This window comes from Balaenoptera acutorostrata, chromosome 13 (assembly GCF_949987535.1).
Source record: "Balaenoptera acutorostrata chromosome 13, mBalAcu1.1, whole genome shotgun sequence".
Classification (NCBI taxonomy): Eukaryota; Metazoa; Chordata; class Mammalia; order Artiodactyla; family Balaenopteridae; genus Balaenoptera; species Balaenoptera acutorostrata.
The window spans coordinates 28481811-28503703 of NC_080076.1; the positions used below are offsets into that span (position 1 = coordinate 28481811).

Genomic DNA, 21893 nt, shown 5'->3' on the forward strand with positions numbered 1-21893 from the left:
GGGAGGGGTGGGCCTTAGGATTGCAGCATTTCGTGGAAATATCTTTTACTCCACTTAAAAAAGATATATTTTATATCTATATAGATTTATATAGATTATTTATATAAATTATGGATCATAATTTTGAAAATTATTCTGTAATGTGCTAGCCAGTATTGGTCAAGGGGCCATGCTTGGTTTGGCTTTAATATTCAAGCTAGAGACTTTTTGCTGGAGAAGAACACCTTAGAGATGAAGGCCACTGTTCTTTTACAGTTCTTCCCGGTTCTGTAGAGGGGAGTTTCACATTTTAGAGAATTGTGTCCTCTCTGAGCTTCTACTGTCAAGGATACAGTTTTGCCTTCAAGGGAAGTGCCATGTGTCTGAAATAAGAATCAGCCCTGGGCTTCGCTGGTGGCGCAGTGGTTGAGAATCCGCCTGCCAATGCAGGGGACACGGGTTCGAGCCCTGGTCTGGGAGGGTCCCACATGCCGCGGAGCAACTAGGCCCGTGAGCCACAACTACTGAGCCTGCGCGTCTGGAGCTTGTGCTCCGCAACAAGAGAGGCCGCGACAGTGAGAGGCCCGCGCACCGCGATGAAGAGTGGTCCCCGCTTGCCGCAACTAGAGAAAGCCCTCGCACAGAAACGAAGACCCAACACAGCCAAAAATAAATATAAATAAATAAATAAATAATTAAAAAAAAAAAAAAAAAAGAATCAGCCCTGAGAAGGACTCATAACCCTCTTTTATGTTCCTTTTAGGGCATCAATTGAAGAGAAATATGGCAAAGATCTGCTCAGCCTCTCTAGGAAGAAGCCATGTGGACAGGCTGAGACCAAGTAGGTGCCACATTTCTTTCTGGTTTCTAGGTTGGCTGATACCACTCAGGAGCCCCCATCACTTCAGCAGGCAGAGCTGGCCAGTAGGGTGAAGTGTGTTGGGTGAAAAAAATGTTTAATTTTTTTTTTATTTCCAGTTGTGAAAAATATATAGAAAAATAGAAAGAAAGCTAAAATGAATTATGAAGCCATAACCCATTATTAATATTTTCTAAATTTTCCTTGAAGACCTTTCCTATGTATACTTTTTATAGGTAGAATTATACATAATTTTATGCTAGAAGTTTAATAGAGAGGGTATTCTTGTTTTATTTCTATGTATATATATATATATATATGTGTATGTGTGTGTGTGTGTATAAAACACACCCATAGTTTGTGATAGCTACAAGAGACTCTCTTTGCACTATTTCGTAGTTCTCACCACCAGTGTGAGATTTCTTTACCACAATTATTTATTCTTCCATCATTCATTGAATACTCTGAGGATACAGAGATGGCCAGACATGGTGCCGACTTTAGGACCACACTCCCTCGTATACAGGGCTGGCTTCGTGGGCAGTCATATAGGATCTCACACATAGGTAGGCTTCATAATTGGTTTAATGCTCTTTGCTGTCACTATTTGAAATTCTTAGTGATTTATAAACAAGGGGTCCTACATTTTCATTTTGCAGTGGGCCTCACATATTATGTAGCCAGTCCTACTCACATGGAAATTTCTAAATTCCTTCTCTAACATAGCATACTGAGGGAGACTTGGGGGAAATTGTTTAGGCAGACCTTTGAAGATCTCTGCAGATGGAATCACACCTCATGCTGACATGCACACTGCTTTGGCTGTGCTGTAGACAGCGGCAGAGACCCCCTGAGGTCTGTGTCCCCTCACAGGTAGTACTGGGAGCAGACAAGACATTGCCCTTCCCCTTCTCTTCTCTTGATCCTAAGACACAAACACACACACACACACACACACACTCACTCATCCCAGACTACAAAGTACTGGATTATTGTGGAGGAGGAAAACATTGGGAGATATTTAAAATATTAACAGTTACATAAACCTTAAAAACTTGTTACCCTCAGACATAGGACATTAGTACAAGGAGAATTTGTTTGTTGATTATATTCTATATATTTTTGATGTTTTAAATGAAAAAATTTAAAACACACTGAAAAGTAAAAAGACAAACGTAATGAATGGCTGTGAATCCATCACTCAGATTTAACAATTATTCATACTTGTCATATTTTCTTAATGTAGTTTTTTGGTGAATTTAAACCTGGAGTCAGCTATTTTTCCAAATATTTCTCCAAGTTCTCCTTTCATGATTAATCATATTTAGAGATGAAACTCTGAGTTCTAGTGTTGGTCATTGTCACAGAGATGTCACTGTTTCTAGGCTCTTTCAGGGGACAGATTTTAAAAGCCTGAGTTCATATTGATATTTCCAATTCTAATTAACTTTACAGTTCACTTAACTTCTTTCATTTTATATTTATTTCCTCTTGCACTGAAAAATCTTGGTTCCTGACAATATTAGCAGAATTATTTGCTTTATATGGCAATATATAGTAAAATGTTTCAAAATAATATTAATACTGCTACTAACAATAAAACTTCTGAATGAAACTTAACATTTCTTAGCAGTTCTTTTTGCAGTTCTTCTTGACCTTATGTCCCACTAAGAACACTGTGTTCTAAGGTCATGTAAAATACTATTTTCTCTATGTGATTATGTAAACAGTTTTATATATAGTTAAGTTTGTTTGTTTTAAATTTTAAGGATTATTTTCTTTTCCTGCTTGGTTTAGTTTCTTTTTTGGATATGTAAAACATTTCTATGTTCGAGGTCAGAACTGCATAGTATTAGGTAGGTTTCACTGTCATTCAAGGAGGGTTTAGATACTTTCAAGGAAGATTGGTGGGTCAGTTGATCCAAAAACTTGTTTATTCATAAAGAAGCATAAGCCATTTGGGAAGATAGCCAAAAAAATTTTAGGTGATGTGATGGAAAATAGCCATATTCTCTCACATAGTACTTATTGAAAAATATATTTGGCAGAATGAGTCTGATCCAAGGTGATATTTCTTGCACATTTCACTTAAACTTGGTAAATTCGTTAAGAGACTATAGCGCCATTCTCTTCTGTGACGAAAGCCCGTCAGTTTTCCTTCTAAGAATTCCTCAGAGAGGAAGGTGCAACAGGATATGAGACCTGGGGACTGTGTTTCCAAGGTGGAAGTGAAAGGCCATTCAGGTACTTCTGTTTTTGTCACCTCCAGGATGATCTTTAGTAAGGTGCGCTAGATGAGAGTGCGCGACTTTGTTTGTCTGGGGACTAAATAGGATTTTTTCACCTCATCGACCACTTTGAGAGACTTCAGCTTTCTGATAGGCCCCGTTAGGGTTTAAGGCCAAAGTGCTTATTAAAAGGTGGCAGAATATTTTCTTTTCCCACAGTTAAGGAGAACACCAGGGAGAAGAGGGCAAGAACGTTGCGAGAACACCATCCCCAAGGTTCAGATTCTATCCTCAGATTGTCGCCACGTTTTGGACATGGGAAATGGCGATAAAGTGATGGTGTGGGACAACAAAGCTGATGACAAACTAAAGGGAGTTTGGGGCTGCTATTTTAGTGGCGTTTTAGGCAGTCACTTAGGGTGTGAGAAAAATTTTAGACCCTGAACAGACTTTATTATCTCTAAGTCACTTTCCAACTCCACACCTCACTATGGGGAAGACTTCCAGTTGTGTCTACAGCCATAGCCATCTTTCTCTCTCACTAATTCCAGTCATAAGTCTGCTCTCCAGTGGGGCTCATTCATCCTTCTGGGCCACTTGTGCATTTGTTTGGATATGGACACTTTTCTAGTGCATTGCATTCCCTGAAAAATTGTATCATAAGATGGATAAAGTGTATGGAGACTGTGCAGTTATGTTTTTCTGCTCAGTGTGTTTGTAATAACTGGGAATGTTTATGTGAGAAAAGGCAGGGAGAAATAAGAACGCTTTGTTTTGGGACAAATAAACAGAGTGAGAAAAATGAGGTGCAGCTAAAAGAAGGGGCCAGCTGGAAGATACAAGGGTTATTAGTTTGCAAAATAGTAGAACTTGCCATCTACATATATACATATAGAATATGATGCATGATCCCATGCTGTTGTGGCTAGGGGCTGGGGGACCATGACTTCTCTAAGTCCCGTTCCTTCTTGAGTGGCTGGAGTGAGCCCAGTGAGATATGCTTCCATGAAGGCGGCAGTGAGCAAGAAAATCCCCAGGGCCACTTCACCTCAAAAGGAGGCTTATTAAGGAAGTGTAGGATGGGGGTGAACTAAAACCATGGGCAAGGGCGAGCTAGAAGGGAGGAGGAGCCATGGGTTATGAGGGAGAGGAGGGGGGAGACTGAGAGAAGGTATGAAAAATGAGTTATGGTCTTCCCCACAGAAACTGTGAGGTAAGAAATGTGTCTTGTTTTAAGCTGCTAAATTTGTGGTAGTTTGTTCATCAGCGATAGAACACTAAATCAATGTGTTTAATGTCTGTCTCCTCTGTTAAGACTCTTAAGCCTGGGAAAATATCTGTCTTGTACTGTTGAATCACCAATATCTGATGCAATGTCTGGCCCATAGTTTATGTGCAGTAAGTATGTGATGACTGAAGAATGGATGAAAAAGGAGGTGATCAGGAGCCACAGTTTGAATCCTTCCTTTATTGGCTTGTATTCATATTTCTAATTACCATACTTTAAAGAATGACTGGTATTCTTATGAGAAAGGGACCATAACTCCCCTATTATTGTTGGGGGAAATGAAGCGTAAAGAATTTTGGCATGTGGCTCCACCCAGATGGGCAGTGAAGCATTTATGATGCTCGTGCCTGGGACTGAAAGGGTAAGAGAGGGGAAACTGGACTGAAGAAGTCTTGATCTTTTGTTGTCTTCTCAAGCTCCCAGGCAAAGATCAGACCATAGGCTATCAGTTAAGATGTGGGCTGGGAGAAACATACAATGGCATTATAATAAGGTTATACAGCCAATTTCCAGAACTGAAATTATATATGTGCTTTTTTTTTAAGCACCCTGAAGCGGGCCCTTGACGTCTTCAAGCTACGTAAGTGATTCTTTAAAAATGTATTTGCTGTCCTTGGCAAGCTCTGTGTCTGTCATCAAAGGTGGGTTTTAATTTGAACAGCAATCTCATACTGGGTGAAAAAAAAAAAAATTAGAGCAACTCCTAAGGTGAGGAATAGCCCTTCAGAGTTGAAACGAGCTGGAGAACCGTCCACGCTTGCACGTTATGATGTACATTTGACTTACTTAGGGCAGTGGTTTTCACACTGGAAACTCAGGGTGAGGCCCTGGCACTGATCTTCCAGGGGTCCTGTCCAGTTCTAGTATTCGCTGGGCCTGTTACTCAGAATTTAAGACTTTAAGTCCTTCTGTTCTTCATGCTTCCAAGCTAAGGACTTTAATGTGGCACAGTATGTACTTAACGTGTTTCTGTAGCTAGTTGAGTGGTTCTAGACATCTTTCCATTTCAGTTCATGCAGATCTGTCTCCCTCTTACATTTACAATTTTTTTATTCTACAAAATGCCACATTTCCCCCAGAAAGGTGATACTGGTTTTTCCCCCACCAACAGTGCTGTTTTTCCCCATGCTGGCCAATACCAAGAATTTTTACACTTTAAAAATTTTGCCAAACTGAAAGATAAAAAGTGATAGTTTTCAGGGTTTTAAAGCTTTGTGTTTTTTCAGTAGTTTTAAGGCTGAATACATTTTCAAATGTTTACTGGCTATCTGGCCAATCTTTTTTAAAATTTCATGTTCTTTAACCATTTTAAAAATACTAGAATATATATATTTATTTTGATTTGTGAAAGCTCTTTGTTACATAAATTGCAAATATTTTTTCCAGTTTGTCATGTACCTTCTAACCTTGTTCAAGGTTATTTGACACACACACAAGTTTAAAATTTTTTCTTAGGTCAGATCTGTCAGTCTTTCTAGCTTTAATGCCATCTTCAATTTGTTTTCTTAGAACAAGAAAGATAAGCATTTCGGTTTTTCTATTAAAAAAGTAAGCCATGCTTATTACAAAGAAAATAAAGGGAAAAACACCAATAATCTTTCTATCCAGAGATAAATTTCTTACGGGCTCATGAGATGTTAGAGATGGAAAGAACCTTAGAGTCATGTGATGAGAAATAGGATCGAATTTGAAATTGTAGTGGGTTTAGTAATGTGTACTAGCATGCGAGCTCCATGAGCTTCTCCCTGACCCTGGGCATACACTAGGTTAGTAGCAGTTAGTGGTAGGAAGCTAAGCTAAAGGTTTGCCAGCTTGGTCTTGGTGGCCAGGGTAATGCTGGGCACACGGAGGGGCTCAATAAATGTTGGTGACCAAGTGAAGCAGGTTAACTTTACCACTTGCCCTAGCATTTTGTATGTATTTTAACTTTTTGTATAGTTTCTTTGGTTTGAATTCAGACATGTGTAGATCTTGTTTATTTTTTTAAATTCTTTTTGCAGAAGTAGACAATGTGGCACAAAGTCACATTCAGCTTGCACAGACTCTAAGAGAAGAGGCCAGGAAGATGGAAGAATTCAGAGAAAAGCAAAAGTTACAGCGAAAAAAGGTTGGGTTTACGTATGTGTTAAGATGTTGCCATTCTTCCAGCAGAAAATTCCAGGCTTGTTTGTTCATTAAACTCCTTGACCCATTTCCTACCCTCAAGCACCCACACTCTTCTTTTAACCTATGAGATGATTTACTGGGAACCACACGGGCACTCAGTCTAGAGGGTGATGCCTCTGTGCCCATTTGCACGTTAGGGCAGTTCTTTTTTAATTGCTGTAAGAGTCGGGGATCCAGCCTGCTTTCCTCTTCTTTTTATATCTGCTGCCACTGTTAAAACTATGACTGGAAAGGGGAACCCCTCTGTCTTCATAAGGGTCTAGCATGTGCTACCAAGGTGGTAGGTTCTCAGACCACACTCCTCCTCCTGGACAAGGCAGTAAGGGGAGGATAAGAAGTGGAGGGGACCCATGTTCTCCCTGGAGACCATAATGTCATCCAACCGCCCTATTTTACAAATAGGGAAGCTGAGGCCCTGGGAAATTCAAGTCTTTTTGGCCTCAAAACAGATGTTTATAGGCTCTTTTTCATTGATAGGATTTATTCTGGCCAATTATATGGAAGGAGATGGGAGTGAACAGGAGTTAATAAAACTGGTAAATATTTGGGAAGTTATAGGCATCAAGAAAAGAAGTCCAGATTTATATTAAAGTGTTCCTTAGACTAGACCACTGTTCTGACTTCCTTCTGTTTTGTTCCTAAAAGACTTGTACATTCAGGTTGGCCTGGCAGCCAGATAGGGCCCTTCCAGAACTTTTACATTTAATTAATTAATTAATTAAATTTGTTGGCCACACCGGAAGCACGGAGTCTTAACCTCTGGACCGCTAGGGAAGTCCCCAGAACTTTTTTTAACATCTGGTCTCCAGGGTTGGAATGAACTTCACGTGGGGGATAAGCTCTTCCCTATTTGGCATCCGAACATTCCCACCCAGGTCTCTCCAGACAGCTCTGCATGGACTTTTTGGACATCTTTCTTCATCTTGGCCCTTTACTGTCTGGAAGTCTGCAGTGTGTATTCAGTAAACAGCTGGCTCTACCCCTACTTCAATCTCAGCAACTTTGCCTGTGGTTCTAAATCAGAGTCTAATTCCAGCTTCCTTGGTGGCCACTTGGCATTCAGAGTGGGTGGCAGTATCTTAAGAGCCTGACTGCCTTACATATATTGTCATTTTTACTGCTATGCCTCTTATAGGAAGGAAGTGTAGAAACCAACAATTAAGGAACACCATGTCAGGTGTTTTCACACAAACTCAAGCTTCATGTATGAGGTTTGAGGGGGTGCATCTGACCTAAAGTACTTTTCAGAGCAGAAATATTATGTATATTACACCCATCTATTGGACGGTCAAACTCTTTTTGGCTGGCATTGCCAGCCCTGCCTGCCTCTCCAAAGGATTTACAATTTTTCAGAAGCAAAATGCCTTAGACAACCAGAGTCTGTGCACACATGATTTCCCCTAAGAGGAGAAGAGGGTCATTTCCTCACATTCTTAAGTGCCCTCGGTTGCCTTAGTTATTTCAGGGAGAGTTTTGTTAATTTTGCAAGGCTTCTGAAACTTCCCCTCCTAGCAGGTTACAAAGACCAAGTTCTCGCAGCTAGAAGAACTGTTCTGAATTCTTAAGCAATAGAGGCGCCTGGGCTCATTCCACCACTGTCATCCAAATTCCCTATATTGTGTGCTCTCAAGAGCAGGAAAACACCTTCTGAGCTTTCTTTGCAGAGTCCAAAGTTCATTAATAAATTTGTAATTACTTGTGTCACAGTGAACTCTGGGTTGTTCCACTTCTGTAGTGATACCTTTTTTTTAAAAAAAAGCAAACTTTTGGAGAAAATGTGTTAGTGTTAACTTCTCGTTTTCACTGGTCAAACCCTGCATGCGCTGGTCTCTCACTTCTTGGAAATTAAGCCATTTCCAGGAAATCCATCAGTTAGTTTCTTTTAGCAAACTGGGATGGGGGAGGTGCAGATGGAATGGCTGGTAGAAGTTTTGGTGAACTCATTTACAGAACTACTGTTTTCTGAGGGTGGTAACCAATGCGGCCATGACCATCTCTCCCCCACAGCATAGAGCATGGCTAGAGAGACTGACGTGACAGTAATCATGACAAAGTGTGACGAGCCTTAAAAGGTAGGGAAGAGAAGGTGCTAGCTGAACATGCAGCGGGGACACTTAACCTAATTTATAGGTCTGGGGAGGCCTTCTGGAGGCAGCGCCCTTGAAGCTAAAGCCAGCAGAGTGAAAGGCAGTGTGGGTGAGGGCAGAGTGAGAGGAGTCTCTCACCCCTGGAGGTTGGCAGGCAGGGAGGGATCTTCAGAGCCACTCTCAGGAGGCTTGACATTTTAGGTGCTGGAGTTCTGTCCCAGCCCAGAACGTCATGCCTGACAAAGGCAGCATGTGGTCAGTCATTCTCTCCTTTGGTGCCCATATTAAGATAGGGACAATCACAGCAGAATGTTCTGCCTATGTCGAGAGCAGTCTCCAAAGGGAACCTCTTTGGTCATGCAGGTTGTCACTTCCAGTTTTCAGAGTACAGCCCGAATGTATGTAGACAGACAAACAGACCACTTAGCAGCTCTGTCAGTAATTTACTGCAGGGTCACTTGGGTCATTTATAAATAACTTCTTCCTTTTCCCCTCCCTCTTGCTTCTCCCCACTTGATAGCATAGAGGATTTTGTGTTATTGATAACAAAACATAATCAAATTTCTACTGGAGTTGGTCTAAGCAGAAAGAATGAGTCCTAGAAGAAAAACTTCCCCAAGGAGTCCTGAAAGAGGGGACTTCCCTGGCAGTCCAGTGGTTAAGACTCTGCACTTCCACTGCAGGGGACACGGGTTCGATCCCTGGTTGGGAAACTAAGATCCCACGTGCTTCATGGTGCGGTCAAAAAAAAAAAAAAAGGAGTCCTGAAAGAGAACTCGTGACTTTCTGGGGTCGCTATGAATAGGCCACCCTACAAGTGAGTATGGACATGAGGAGACTTAAATCAAGGTGGTATAGCAGACAGAGCTGGACTGGATGTCACTGAGTGGCCTTGAGCAATATCACCCCATGGGCCCTGGGGATCATACCTGTCAGATGAGAGCTGGACTGCTGCTCTCTAAGACCCTGCCGACATACAAGTGCCAGGAATCTTTGAAGGCAGAGAGAAGAATGGTATGAAGTAGAACTTTGTAGACACGTGAGAGGTGCTTGAAGCAGGTGTTACGTAGAACTTGGAGATAAGGAGGCCTGGCTTGGGCCATAAACTATAAATTAATAGCGGCTGCTGAACTGGAAGAATGGCAGTGTGTATATTTGGACTAGAAAGGACCACGGATGGACCGACATTGCTAATTGATCTGCTCTGTGGAGCCTGGGAAAATCAGGGTTTACTATTATGAATAAACCCTGCCCCTCCTGGCAGAGGCACATAGATGCTCACGTGAGCCACACAGCTCCCTGTCTTTGATGGCAGGGAGCTGCCCATGAGTCTTTCCCGGTCGGGTCACGTTGGAGCCCTGTCTGTTCTCCATGTCCTTGGAGCCTCCTTGGGACCATTAGCTACCTCCTGGTACCTCAATTTCAGCCAGGCTGGAAGATGGCTGTTCTGTTCCCTGAGGGTCCCTTGGGGCTCCCCCAAGGGAGTTTTGTGTGGTCCACAAAGTTCATATTTGAAGTGAGACCATCCCAAATCTTCCATCCAGATATCTTGAAAATCCATCCATGTTTGTGTGCTATGGTAACAGACAAAAACTTAGTTTTCCAGAAGAAAGAGAAATATTTTAAAATCATTTTTCAACATTATTTTGCATTATATAATTTTGTACAAGAGCAATGCCATAGCTCATTTTGAATTATTGCGTTTCTTGGCCTTTTATATACCCATCTGGTTTTAAAGAGCTATCATAAGGATAATGATAGTTTTGGATAATGATTAGCAACAAGGGCACAGGAGTCTGGCTGTGCCCAAATCCCAACTCTGCTACTTGTTGAGAGTATTACCTTGGGTGAGTTAATCCATCTCAGTTTACTGTCAAGAAAATGGGGATGAGTACTCACAGTTGTTGTGATGCATGAAAGCTGCTTAGCACGTAATAGTGCTTAATAAATGGGAGCTACTCTTATGTCTGAGAGCTACATTGTTATTATTAGCTCCATTATTTTGACTAATAAAAGTATTAACATCACAGCCACAGCAAAGAAGTTGCTCCCAAGTGAACTTGAAGAGTAGCTTACCTTTCCTGGATTAGATGGGGTAAGGAGTAGGGGAACAGCTTCTTTTAGCTGTCCCACAGGCATTTCTTCCCTTCATACTGCTTGGGCTCCTTGCTGGGGACGGTCGTGCCATTGACAGATGCCACAGAAGTGAACGTTTCTGAGTCTTTAACTGTGCTGACATAGGCTTACAGAATGAAGACCCCTTTTAAAGTATAAATGGTGCTTTAACAAAGTTTTAAAATCCCTTTTTGAAACCTGAGTTCCTTGATTCCAGATTTACTGATGAGAATACTCTTAAGACGATCAGTGATTCCCAATAGTGGCTGGTGGCCACCCAGGTTCAAAGGTGGGCAAATTGTTCAGCTTTTCTGTGCTGCAGTCTCCTTATCTGTGAAATAGGAGTAATAATAAATAGCACATCTACCCTCTGGGTTGTGTGAGGACTAATTGAGATAAGCCACGTTGAACACTCGGCCCTCAAGATAAGCTGGTGTTAACAATTGGTTTTGATTATTAATAGTGCCTGTTCTCTCTGCACAGACGGAGCTTATAATGGATGCTGCCCATAAACAAAAGGGCTTACAATTCAAGAAAACCATGGATGTGAGTCTCACTATGTTGCCTTTTTTTTTTTGTAATGGTGACATTTTCTGATATCCTGTGCTATGTATCAACATATTCCTGAAAATAACATTAGTGCAGTGTTTTAGAGAAAACAGCTTTTGGTGGTTTGACTTTCTATTTAAGCCCTTGGAAAGGGTGAGGATGAAATCAGACAGAAGAAATACAATGATGTTATCTTTCTGGCAACCTGGGAAGGTATAGCAAGTCAACTTAAATATTTCAGACCAGGGCATGTATACTTTATGATGTCTTTTATCTTGTTGGGTTTGAGCTTCTTCCCTGTTAAGACTGTTTTGAATCTTGATTTCTTACCTATTTTTATTGAGTTTTAAGATATCTGCCAATAGTAAAAGCCTCCTTTAAGTAATTTATTTTAAAAATGCTTAACAAGATAGAACTAAGAGAAGTTGCTGGGGACCTCACACTAGCTTTTCATGAATCTCTTAACAATGAAACTTTGTTACTGGAACATCTGTGACTCCATCTTTGTACAGAAGTATCATCATGATATTCTGTGACTATGACATCATATCTGGTAACTTGGTCAAAAAAGAAAATGTCACCAATGTTGATGGCGTATGCAGTCTGTTCTGCTTTTTTTTTCTTTGATGCAGAGCACCTGAAAAGCGATTGATAAATAGGGAATGATGTCAGTGTAATGCAGAAATGGTGTTGGTTGATATATGATTACTCCCAGAACTTTTATGTTTTGAGCAATCTAGGGAAAGCTCTCTCACAATTAAAGAGAAAGCCTTATTGAAATATAATTTTCCTATTTCCTCTACCTACATTTAGAGCCATAACAGTGTTAAAATTTTTGCTTCAACTCTCAAAAGTAATTTAGAAAACTCAGAAGAGAAAGGAAGACTATTGTATTTACTCATTTTTTGCTTGGTGTGTGTTTTTTCTTCTGCTGTTCCAAGGTTTCTTCTTTTATAATTTTCTTTTGCTTGGAGAACTTCTTTAACCATTCTTCAGGGTAGGTCTGCTAGTGATAACTACTCTTAGTTTTCCTTTAGTGATTTCCTCTTCATTCTTAACGGATATCTTCACTGGGTATAGGATTGTGTGTTGACAGTTCTTTTCTTTCAGTACTTGAAAAATGTTGTGCCACTTCCTCGTGGCCTCCATAGTTTCTGATAAGCTGCTGTAATTCAAACTGATTTTCTCTTATGGATAAGGTGTCATTTCTGCTTTAAGATATGATATTTTCTTTTTTTAGTTCTCAGAAGTTCACCTCCGTGTCTTGTCATGGATTTCTTTGGCTTTGTCTTGTTTGGGGTTTGATCAGCTTCTGGAATCTGTAGGTTTATATCTTTTGCCAAATTTGGAAAGTTTTCAGCTATTCTTTCTTTCTTTTTTTTAAACTTTTTATTTTATATTGGAGTATAGCTGATTAACAATGTTGGGATAGTTTCAGGTGCACAGCAAAGGGACTCAGCCATACATATACATGTATCCATTCTTCCCCAAGCTCCCCTCCCATCCAGGCTACCACATAACATTGAGCAGAGTTCCCTGTGCTATACAGTAGGTCCTTGTTGGTTATCCATTTTATTTTTTAAAAAAATATTTATTTATTTATTTATTTATTTAGGCTGTGCCAGGTCTTAGTTGCAGCATGAGGAATCTTCATTGCAGCATGCAGGATCTTTAGTTGTGGCACGTGGACTCTTAGTTGCAGCACGCATGTGGGATCTAGTTCCCCAACCGGGGATTGAACCCAGGCCCCCTGCATTGGGAGCGAGGAGTCTTACCCCCTGGAGCACCAGGGAAGTCCCGGTTATCCATTTTAAATATAGCAGTGTGTTAATGTCGATCCCAAACTCCCTAACTATCCTTCCCCCCTGGTAACCATAAGTTCATTCTCTAAGTCTGTGAGTCTGTTTCTGTTTTGTAAATAAGTTCATTTGTATCATTTCTTTTTAGATTCCACATGTAAGGGATATCATCTGATATTTCTCTTTCTCTGTCTGACTTACTTCACTCAGTATGACAATCTCTAGGTCCATCCATGTTGCTGCAAATTGCATTATTTCATTCTTTTCATCAGTCATTATTTCTTCAAGTACTTTTTCAGCCCACCTTTCTCTCCTAGGATTCCAAGGACATGAATGTTAGATCTTTTGTTATGGTTCCAAAGGTTCATGAGGTCCTGTTCATTTGTTTTTCAGCCTATTTGCTCTCTGTTTTTCAGATCAGGTAAATTCTATTGTACTATCTTCCAGTTCACCAATTCTTTCTTCTGTCTCTTCCATTCATACGTCCATCCTTTCATTTAGTATATTTTTCAGTTCTAAAATTTCCATTTGGTTCTTGTTTATATCTTCTGTTTCTTTGCTGAGATTTTCTTTTTCTTTGCTAAGACTATCTATTTTCTCATGTTTCAAGTGTGTTTGCAAATGTTTATTGAATATTTTTATGATGGCTGCCTTAAAATCTTTGTCAGATAATTGTAACATCTCTGTCCTCTTGGTGTTGACATCTATTGATGGTCTTTTTTCATGCAGTTTGAGATCCTCCTGGTTCTTGGTATAAGTGATATTCAATTGATTTTGGACATTTTAGGTATTCTGTTGCAAGACTCTGGATCTTATTTAAACCTTCTATTTTAGCTGGCTTCCTCTGACACCACTCAAGCAACTGAGGTGAAGTGCCACCACATTACTGCTATGAGGGGTTCCAGGCCAGGTTCCCCACCTTAGCCTCCACTGACACCATAGGGTCAGTGTGGCCTTGTTACTACTGGGGGTTGATTAAAGTTCTGAATCCCCATTAGACTTCCTCTGACACCACTGCAGCAGGGAGGGGGTGCACCTCATTACTGCCAGGTGGGGGTGGTGGAAGTCCAGGCTCCCCACAGAGTCTCCACTGGCTCTCTGTGTGGGGCTTGTGGGGCTTTGTTACCTCCTGGTGGGAATGAAGGTCCCAGTCCCCTATTGGTCCTTCTCTGATACCACCTCAGCAAGGGAGTTGGGAACCGCATTATAGCCTGGTGAGGGTGGAAGTCTAGATTCCCCACTTGGCCTTTGCTGGATGTGTGGTAGGTGGAAGGGGGGCATGGTTTCTTTATGTGGTGTTCGACTGCTGTAGAATGTGGAGGCTTCTGTCCTGCTGTGCTGCCCCTTTTCTGGTCTTTTGGCTAGAGAGGGGAGGTTTTCATTGAGGCTTTCTTTTTTGTTTATGCCCATTGGCATTTCTTGGTTGTCTGCTGCTTTGGCATTCATTCTGTGATATAAGGCCCAAAGAAAACCCAGGGCACTCACTTCTAGGTTTCTCTCTGAGATCAAGGACATTAGCTAATCTGCCTTCATCTCTCCACCTTTCAGAATCTTATGTTTGTTTTATGTAGAATGTCCAGGGGTTTTAGTTATACTTGTGTGGAGGAATAGGGAAGAGTACATCTGCTCCATCTTCTCTGGAGCCCATATAACCTTTTAAAAAGATATTTTACGATATGCTTTTAGAGCCATAAATGTGATCATACCCCATCAATCTTACGCTAAGAATCTAAGACTCTATCTTTAGGAAATCATCCAAAATAAGAAAAACAAAATGCACTACCATGTTCACTACCTATAATGAAAACTATAATGTAAGTGATTTAGTGACAAAAATGGAGAAAGATTAAATTGTGTAACCTTTAAAAATATGATTATGAGGACTATTTAACAACAGAGAAAAAGTGCTTAATATGTCATATTAAAAAAAATAATGCAAGAAAGAGAAAGATTGATAACTGACATTAAAATTTAAGACTTTTTGGGACTTCCCTGGTGGTCCAGTGGCTAAGACTGAGCACTCCCAGTGCAAGGGGGCCTGGGTTTTTTCCTTGGTCAGGGAACTAGATCCCACATGCCACAACTAAGAGTTCTCAGGCCACAACTAAGAGTTCACAAGCTGCAACTAAAAAATCCTGTGTGCAGCAACTAAGACCCAGTGCAGTCAAAAAAAAAAAAGTATAAAAAAAATTTAAGACTTCTTTAGAGCAAAAGAAAAAAATATCATCTTATACATGATATCAAATGGGGAAAAATATTAGTAACTTATATAATTTACAACCAGTTAGTGTTCCTTGTATAGACTGAACTCTTAAAACTCAATTAAAATGAAGAATGCTCCAAAAAAAAATGTAGGTAAAAGACATGAAGTAGAAATGACATATCACCTTAGTAATGAAATAAATACAAATAAAACAAGGCATATGCCAACATTCTCAACTCTAGTATTAGAAAAGGTTAAAAACATTGTCTTATTTTGGTGTTGGTAAGAGCATGAGGCCATATACCCTCACGTACGTGTTTATAGGAGTATGAATTAATGAAAACAATTACACTTCTAGGAATCCGACCTGTAAATTCACACTACCCAAAATAAAAATCAGAGTATTTTTTTTTTAATTAATTTATTTATTTATTTTGGCTGTGTTGGGTCTTCGTTTCTGTGCGAGGGCTTTCTCTAGTTGCGTCAAGCGGGGGCCACTCTTCATGGGCCACTCTTCATCGCGGTGCGCGGGCCTCTCTCACTATCGCGGCCTCTCTTGTTGGGAGCACAGGCTCCAGACGCGCAGGCTCAGTAGCTGTGGCTCGCGGGCCTAGTTGCTCCGCGGCATGTGGGATCTTCCCAGACCAGGGCTCGAACCCATGTCCCCTGCATTGGCAGGCAGATTCTTAACCACTGCGCCACCAGGGAAGCCCCAGAGTATTTTTATGTTATACAAAATGGGAGATAAGGTAAATGTCCACCAGTAGAGAGTTGGTTAAGAAAATTATGGCATATATATATATGTATGTGTGTATATTTACAACCATTAAAAGTGTTCAGCTACAGCACAGCAAAGGAAACCAGAAACAAAAAGAAAAGATAACCCATAGAATGGGAGAAAATACTTGCAAATGAAGTGACTGACAAGGGATTAATCTCCAAAATATTCAAACAGCTCATACAGCTCAATAACAAAAAAACAAACAACCCAGTCACAAAATGGGCAGAAGATCTAAATAGACATTTCTCCTAAGAAGACATACAGGTGGCCAAAAAGCACGTGAAAAGATGCTCAACATCACTAATTATTAGAGACATGCAAATCAAAACTACAATGAGGTATCACTTCACACTAGTCAGAATGGCCATCATCAAAAAATCTACAAACAATAAATGCTGGAGAAGATGTGGAGAAAAAAAGGAATCCTCCTACACTGTTGGTGGGAATGTAAATTGTAATGTGGAGAACAGTATGGAGGTTCCTTAAAAAACTAAAAATAGAACTACCATATCATCCAGCAATCCCACTCCTGGGCATGTATCTGGAGAAAACCATAATTTGAAAAGATACGTGCACCCCAATGCTCATTGTAGCACTATTTACAATAGCCAGGACATGGAAACAACCTAAATGTCCATCAATAGAGGAATGGATAAAAAAGATGTGGTACATATATACAATGGAATATTACTCAGCCATAAAAAAGAACTAAATAATGCCATTTGCAGCAACATGGATGGACCTAGAGATTGTCATACTGAGTGAAGTAAGTCAGACACAGAAAGACAAATATATGATATTGCTTATATGTGGAATCTAAAAAAAGGGCACAAATGAACTTATATACAAAACAGAAACAGACTTAACAGATATTGAAAACAAACTTATGATTACCAGCAGGGAGAGGAGGGGAGGGATAAATTGGAAGATTGGGATTGACATACACACACTACTATATATAAAATAGGTAACTAATAAGGACTTACTGTATGGCATGGGGAACTCTACTCAATACTCTGTAATGACCTATATGGGAAAAGAATCTAAAAAAGAGTGGATATGTATGTATATGTATAACTGATTCACTTTGCTGTACAGCAGAAACTAACACAACATTGTAAATCAACTATACTCCAATAAAAATTTTTTTTAAAGTGTTCAGCTACAGGCTTCATGCTTGATACAGAGAAATGTCTATAAGATATTGTTGCATAAGAAAAGAATTGTTGCATGAATATCTTATGTGCTTGTAATTAAGAAAAGTTATGAACTTTTGTTTCTGTGTGTGTGTAGCACAGAGAATTATAAGGTTGTTTACTGAAAGGTTAACCCCAACTGAACTGCAGAGGATGCTGAGAAATGTAGGAAAGCACGTGAGATATTTGATGAGCACAAACCATCTCTGCAAAGGTGTCTTGATTCTTAGTCAAGCATTTTTTGGGGGAAGTATCATTTTTATTTATTAGCCAACTGATTCACAGCTTTGCTTTGTTTGAACAAGTTAAGTCTTTGCTTCAAGAGTTGAAACAGAAAATTATTTGATTCACTAACTGTAGTTTGTGAACTGTTTTCATACTGCTGATAGTAATGGTAGCACAGCAGAGACTATGGCCTACTTTTAAACTAGCTAAAACAGAATTCTATAAATCAAGAAGGAACATGACTATCCTTGAGCTACAGAAATGATGGGATTGATGCCCTCCCCACTGTCCACATTGCTATGAGGAGGCATGTTAGAATATTGAAGCGTAGTTACAGTTACCAGGACCAAGTGATTGCATCTAAGTTCTGAGGGTTATGAATATTACATATTCACGTCCTATAGTTACATAAGTGTTTGGTTTTGCCTATTTCAAATTCCATCTTTTGTTTCAGTAAATTTTTAAAGCTCGTGTACTTTGTTTTTGCCAAATAGGCGTTGTTACTTCCTTGATCAGGTTGCCACTACATACATGATTTGGAAAAGGGCTGGAGAGACCTTCCAAAGATAGATAAGAAAGAGCGTGTCCTCTGAGTGCCCCCAGTCTAGTGGTGATCAGAGCCCTAATCAGTGTGCCCTCTTCTTTCCTGGGCGTGGGGGGCTGGGGTGGCTGCTCCTCAGGGTCACAGTCTGCTTATCTGTTTTGATCCTCTTTTGGCTCATAACTACAAAGGCAAAGAAGAACTACGAGCAGAAATGCCGAGACAAAGATGAAGCAGAGCAGGCTGTCCACCGGAGTGCCAACGTGGTAAACCCGAAGCAACAAGAAAAGGTACCCGGGAGAGCAGACAGCCTGAAAAATCCGAGATTTACATTTATCAAGCTAAAGCCAATTAATAGTCTTAATAAAAAATGGACTTGCACTCTAAGCTCCTGGCAATACCCTCCTTCAGGCCATTAGAGTCCCCCTAGCCAGAAAAACCCTTGTCCTATTTTGGGGATTGGGGAAGAGCTAGAGAAGCATAGCCACAGGGGAGGGGGTTCTGAGGTTTTCATCTTTTTTCAAAACTCAGCTCATGTATTCTTTATAGCTAGGCTGCCTCCTGCTTGGGTGTTTTATAAATTTAATTTTATAAAATCTGGATATAAGATGGTCAGCAATCAGAAGGTAGGGAGGGATATGTTTTTAGGAAGATGTAGGGCAAGATGCTTGATGGCTATTTTCCAATGGCGTTAAGATTAGAGGGCAAGTTGAATGATTAACTCATGAGAGAAATATAGGTTAGACTTGAACTAGAACTTGTCTCTTCTCAGTTATTGCTTTAAAATCTGTTTTGCCTTTAGAAGCCTAGCCCAGCATTCCTGACCTCTTCTTTGTTTGTTTGTTTGTTTTTGTTTTTGTTTTGTCCTCACAGCTTTTTGTGAAACTGGCAACTTCAAAGACTGCAGTAGAAGACTCAGGTGAGGGGTCTGGGGGGAGGATTGTGGTGGGGCTTATGTTATCCTAAATCTGTCTGAGAAAGGTAGTTTTATATACCATACAATAGTGAGTATATACATATACAGTAGGATTAACAACGTATGAGAAGGGAAGGAGGGAGAAATAGAGGGAGGGAAGAGAGGGGGGAAGGGAGAGTATGTCGGAACCCCGGAGAGTGGGAGGAAGCAAATGAGGCAGCAGTTTCTGGCCATTGCTGCCTTAGGTCTTGCTGCCTGACAGGTGACTGACGGTGGGGGTGGGGGGAAAGGGGGGGTCAAGTGGCAGCTGCTTTGTGACCAGGTGCCCACTCTGATTTATTGGGAACATCTATCTTAAAACCACTTTTCAGCCCTGATAACTCTTCTCTGCTGTGAAAGAAACAGCCAAGTTGTGAGGCCTTGTCAGCACTGAAGTCTAAAATCCAAACCAAGTGTTTGCAAAGGCTTCTAATTCCCAGAGTTTCTTGCTGGAGACAAGCCTCTCACAACCGTGGTCGCTTAAGTTTCTAAATCCAAAACTGAAGTAAGAGGTGGAAGGAAACCCTGGCTGAGGCTCCTTGTCAGCTTTCACTTCTCTTTCCTTGGAGCATTTCTGGCTAATTGCTTGGTTTTTCTTTAAAAAGAATGTGATGCCCAACTTTGCTTATTTTTCACAAAGATATGATAGAGGGTGAGATGTAATTATGGCCTTCCAGCGTTCAGAGCTCCCGGGAGCCCTGTGAGCTCCCGGAGGGGCCTGAGGGCTGGGTCTGCGAGCCCCCTCCCATCCAGTTTCCAGACCCAGGCCCCTCCCCTCCATTGCAGACAAGGCGTACATGCTGCACATCAACACTCTGGATAAGGTCCGTGAAGAGTGGCAGAGCGAACACATCAAGGCCTGCGAGGTACCTGGAACCCGAAGGGCGGGCCTTCCTTCCTCTACTTCTGTAGAATTACTTGAGGGCAAATTAGAAAGAAACTGTGGGTCCCTCCTAAAAGACTCTTTTCTGCTTTACTTCCTTAATTCCACAATCTAATGGAAAAGCCTGAAATAAGGGCATTTTTATATGGTTTTAAAACATGCAAAGCAATATCATATACATCTTATGGATGCATACATATTGTCAAAATCTGCATAGGAATGATAAAATTTAAGATAATGGTTATCTCTGGGGGAGGAGGAACGTGGTAGAGATTGAAGAAGGCACACAGAGGCTTTAACAGAATCTGAAGCAAATGTGGCCAAAAGTTTTGACAAAGCTGGATGGTTGGTATGTGGGTCTTCCTAATATCACTCTCTATGATTCTGTCTACGTGAAATATTCTATAATAAAAATAATGTAATATTCATATACAGTACTTATATACCATGTATGAATAATAAAATATTTATAGATGAAATAGTGTATTTGCTTCAAAATACTCCAGGGAGTAGGTGAGTTGGTAGGGAAATAGGTAAAACAGTCAGTTGTGAGTGGATAAATGTTTCAGCTGGTGATGGGTACATGGGGATTCATTATGCTATTCTCTCTACTCTTGTATATGTATAAAGTTTTACATTATAAGAAGCTTTAAAATGTAATAGTTTTGTAGTCAACATTTAAAAAATACTTTAATATATAACATCCAATGTTGAATAGTATAGCATCCACTTTATAGAATAGTTTGATTTTCCATAAGTTGTATTTGCTTATATCCAAAAGCTATTGTTCAGGAAGTGACTTTTTAAACAACTTTTTTATTAAGGAAATTTCAAACATACACAAGGATGAAGGACAAGTGCAAGGGCCCCCATGTACTCATCAACTAGCTTCAACAATTGTGACCGTCTTGCCAGTTGAATTCACTCATTCTGGGAGGGGGTGAGAAGGAGGGCAACTCTTTGAATTGGAGGCTCTGGCAGGCTGCCCAGGTACAGATGCCCATTAGGCAGTTGGAAATGTGAGCTGGAATTCAGGTTAGAACATTGATGTTTAGGTTCATCATCACCTCTTACCTTCAGAACTATATCCAGTCCTATTTGTGTTAATATGTTATTAGAATCCATTTGCATCCTTTGCCTGAGTAAGAGTTTATGAGCTTCCTTGGTGGTGGGTGGGAGTACACTAAATGAGACAATAAGCTTACAGGTAATTCAAGGTTGAAATTGTTTCTTAAGTCATAGCCAGTCTAGACAGATGGTCCCTTTCTCTGCATATGTACACGTATTTTTGTTTCTATAGGTGTTTGAGACTCAAGAATGTGAACGAATAAACTTCTTTCGGAATGCACTGTGGTTACACATGAATCAGCTGTCACAACAATGTGTCACCAGTGATAACGTAAGTCAGACGCATCCACGGAGGATGCTTTGCATAAAGATTCAGTAGAGTGGAAGGAACCATAAACATTTATTAGTTCACCCCCCTCATTTGAGGCCCAGGTAGGTACAGTGACTGGCCCAAGGCCACACGGTGAGTATGGACCCAGATAAACACCTAACCTGCCTGACTCTTGTTTCACTTTACCACCATGACTTTCTCTCTGAGAAATTCAGGGTTAGAGCAGGAGAGCAGAGAAGGGAGACCCAAATGCAGTTTAATTTATGGAAAACAGAGATGTCACAAAATGAATGTGAGTCCCAGAGACTGCTCCAGTCTGAAACGGGGTCACTCCTGGACGGCACCAAGGACTAGCAGACTGAGCCGTGCCCAGGCTAACGGTCACTCCAGGGCTCAGGATTTACTTCAGCAGTGTTCCAGGGCCATTAGTGATCCAGGTTTAACTTGTACACAGCAATTGTCATGGGTTCCCATGTCTCAGAGGGACATGAATCAAATTATCACAACCTTCTTTCCTAAGAAATAGCCACCCTCACTTAGATGGAACATTCACTTTAGAAGAATAATTAAACACCCAGAAAACAAGTCGGATTGACTGGAAGAACTTTTCTCCTATTGTCTTTGCATTTATGTGTAGAAT

The 21893-nt window shown here is 40.6% G+C and overlaps 1 protein-coding gene across 1 annotated transcript in view; it reads left to right on the forward strand.

Moving 5' to 3' along the window:
- The window catches only part of PSTPIP2 (proline-serine-threonine phosphatase interacting protein 2), a 93703-nt gene that overhangs the window by 61025 nt on the left and 10785 nt on the right, over nucleotides 1-21893 (forward strand). Inside the window, exons 3-10 of the mRNA XM_057526658.1 lie at nucleotides 743-820; nucleotides 4900-4934; nucleotides 6355-6461; nucleotides 11206-11268; nucleotides 18208-18306; nucleotides 18890-18935; nucleotides 19758-19837; nucleotides 21155-21253. Coding sequence (XP_057382641.1) covers nucleotides 743-820; nucleotides 4900-4934; nucleotides 6355-6461; nucleotides 11206-11268; nucleotides 18208-18306; nucleotides 18890-18935; nucleotides 19758-19837; nucleotides 21155-21253 — 607 coding nt within the window. The remainder of the gene's footprint in view (nucleotides 1-742; nucleotides 821-4899; nucleotides 4935-6354; nucleotides 6462-11205; nucleotides 11269-18207; nucleotides 18307-18889; nucleotides 18936-19757; nucleotides 19838-21154; nucleotides 21254-21893) is intronic.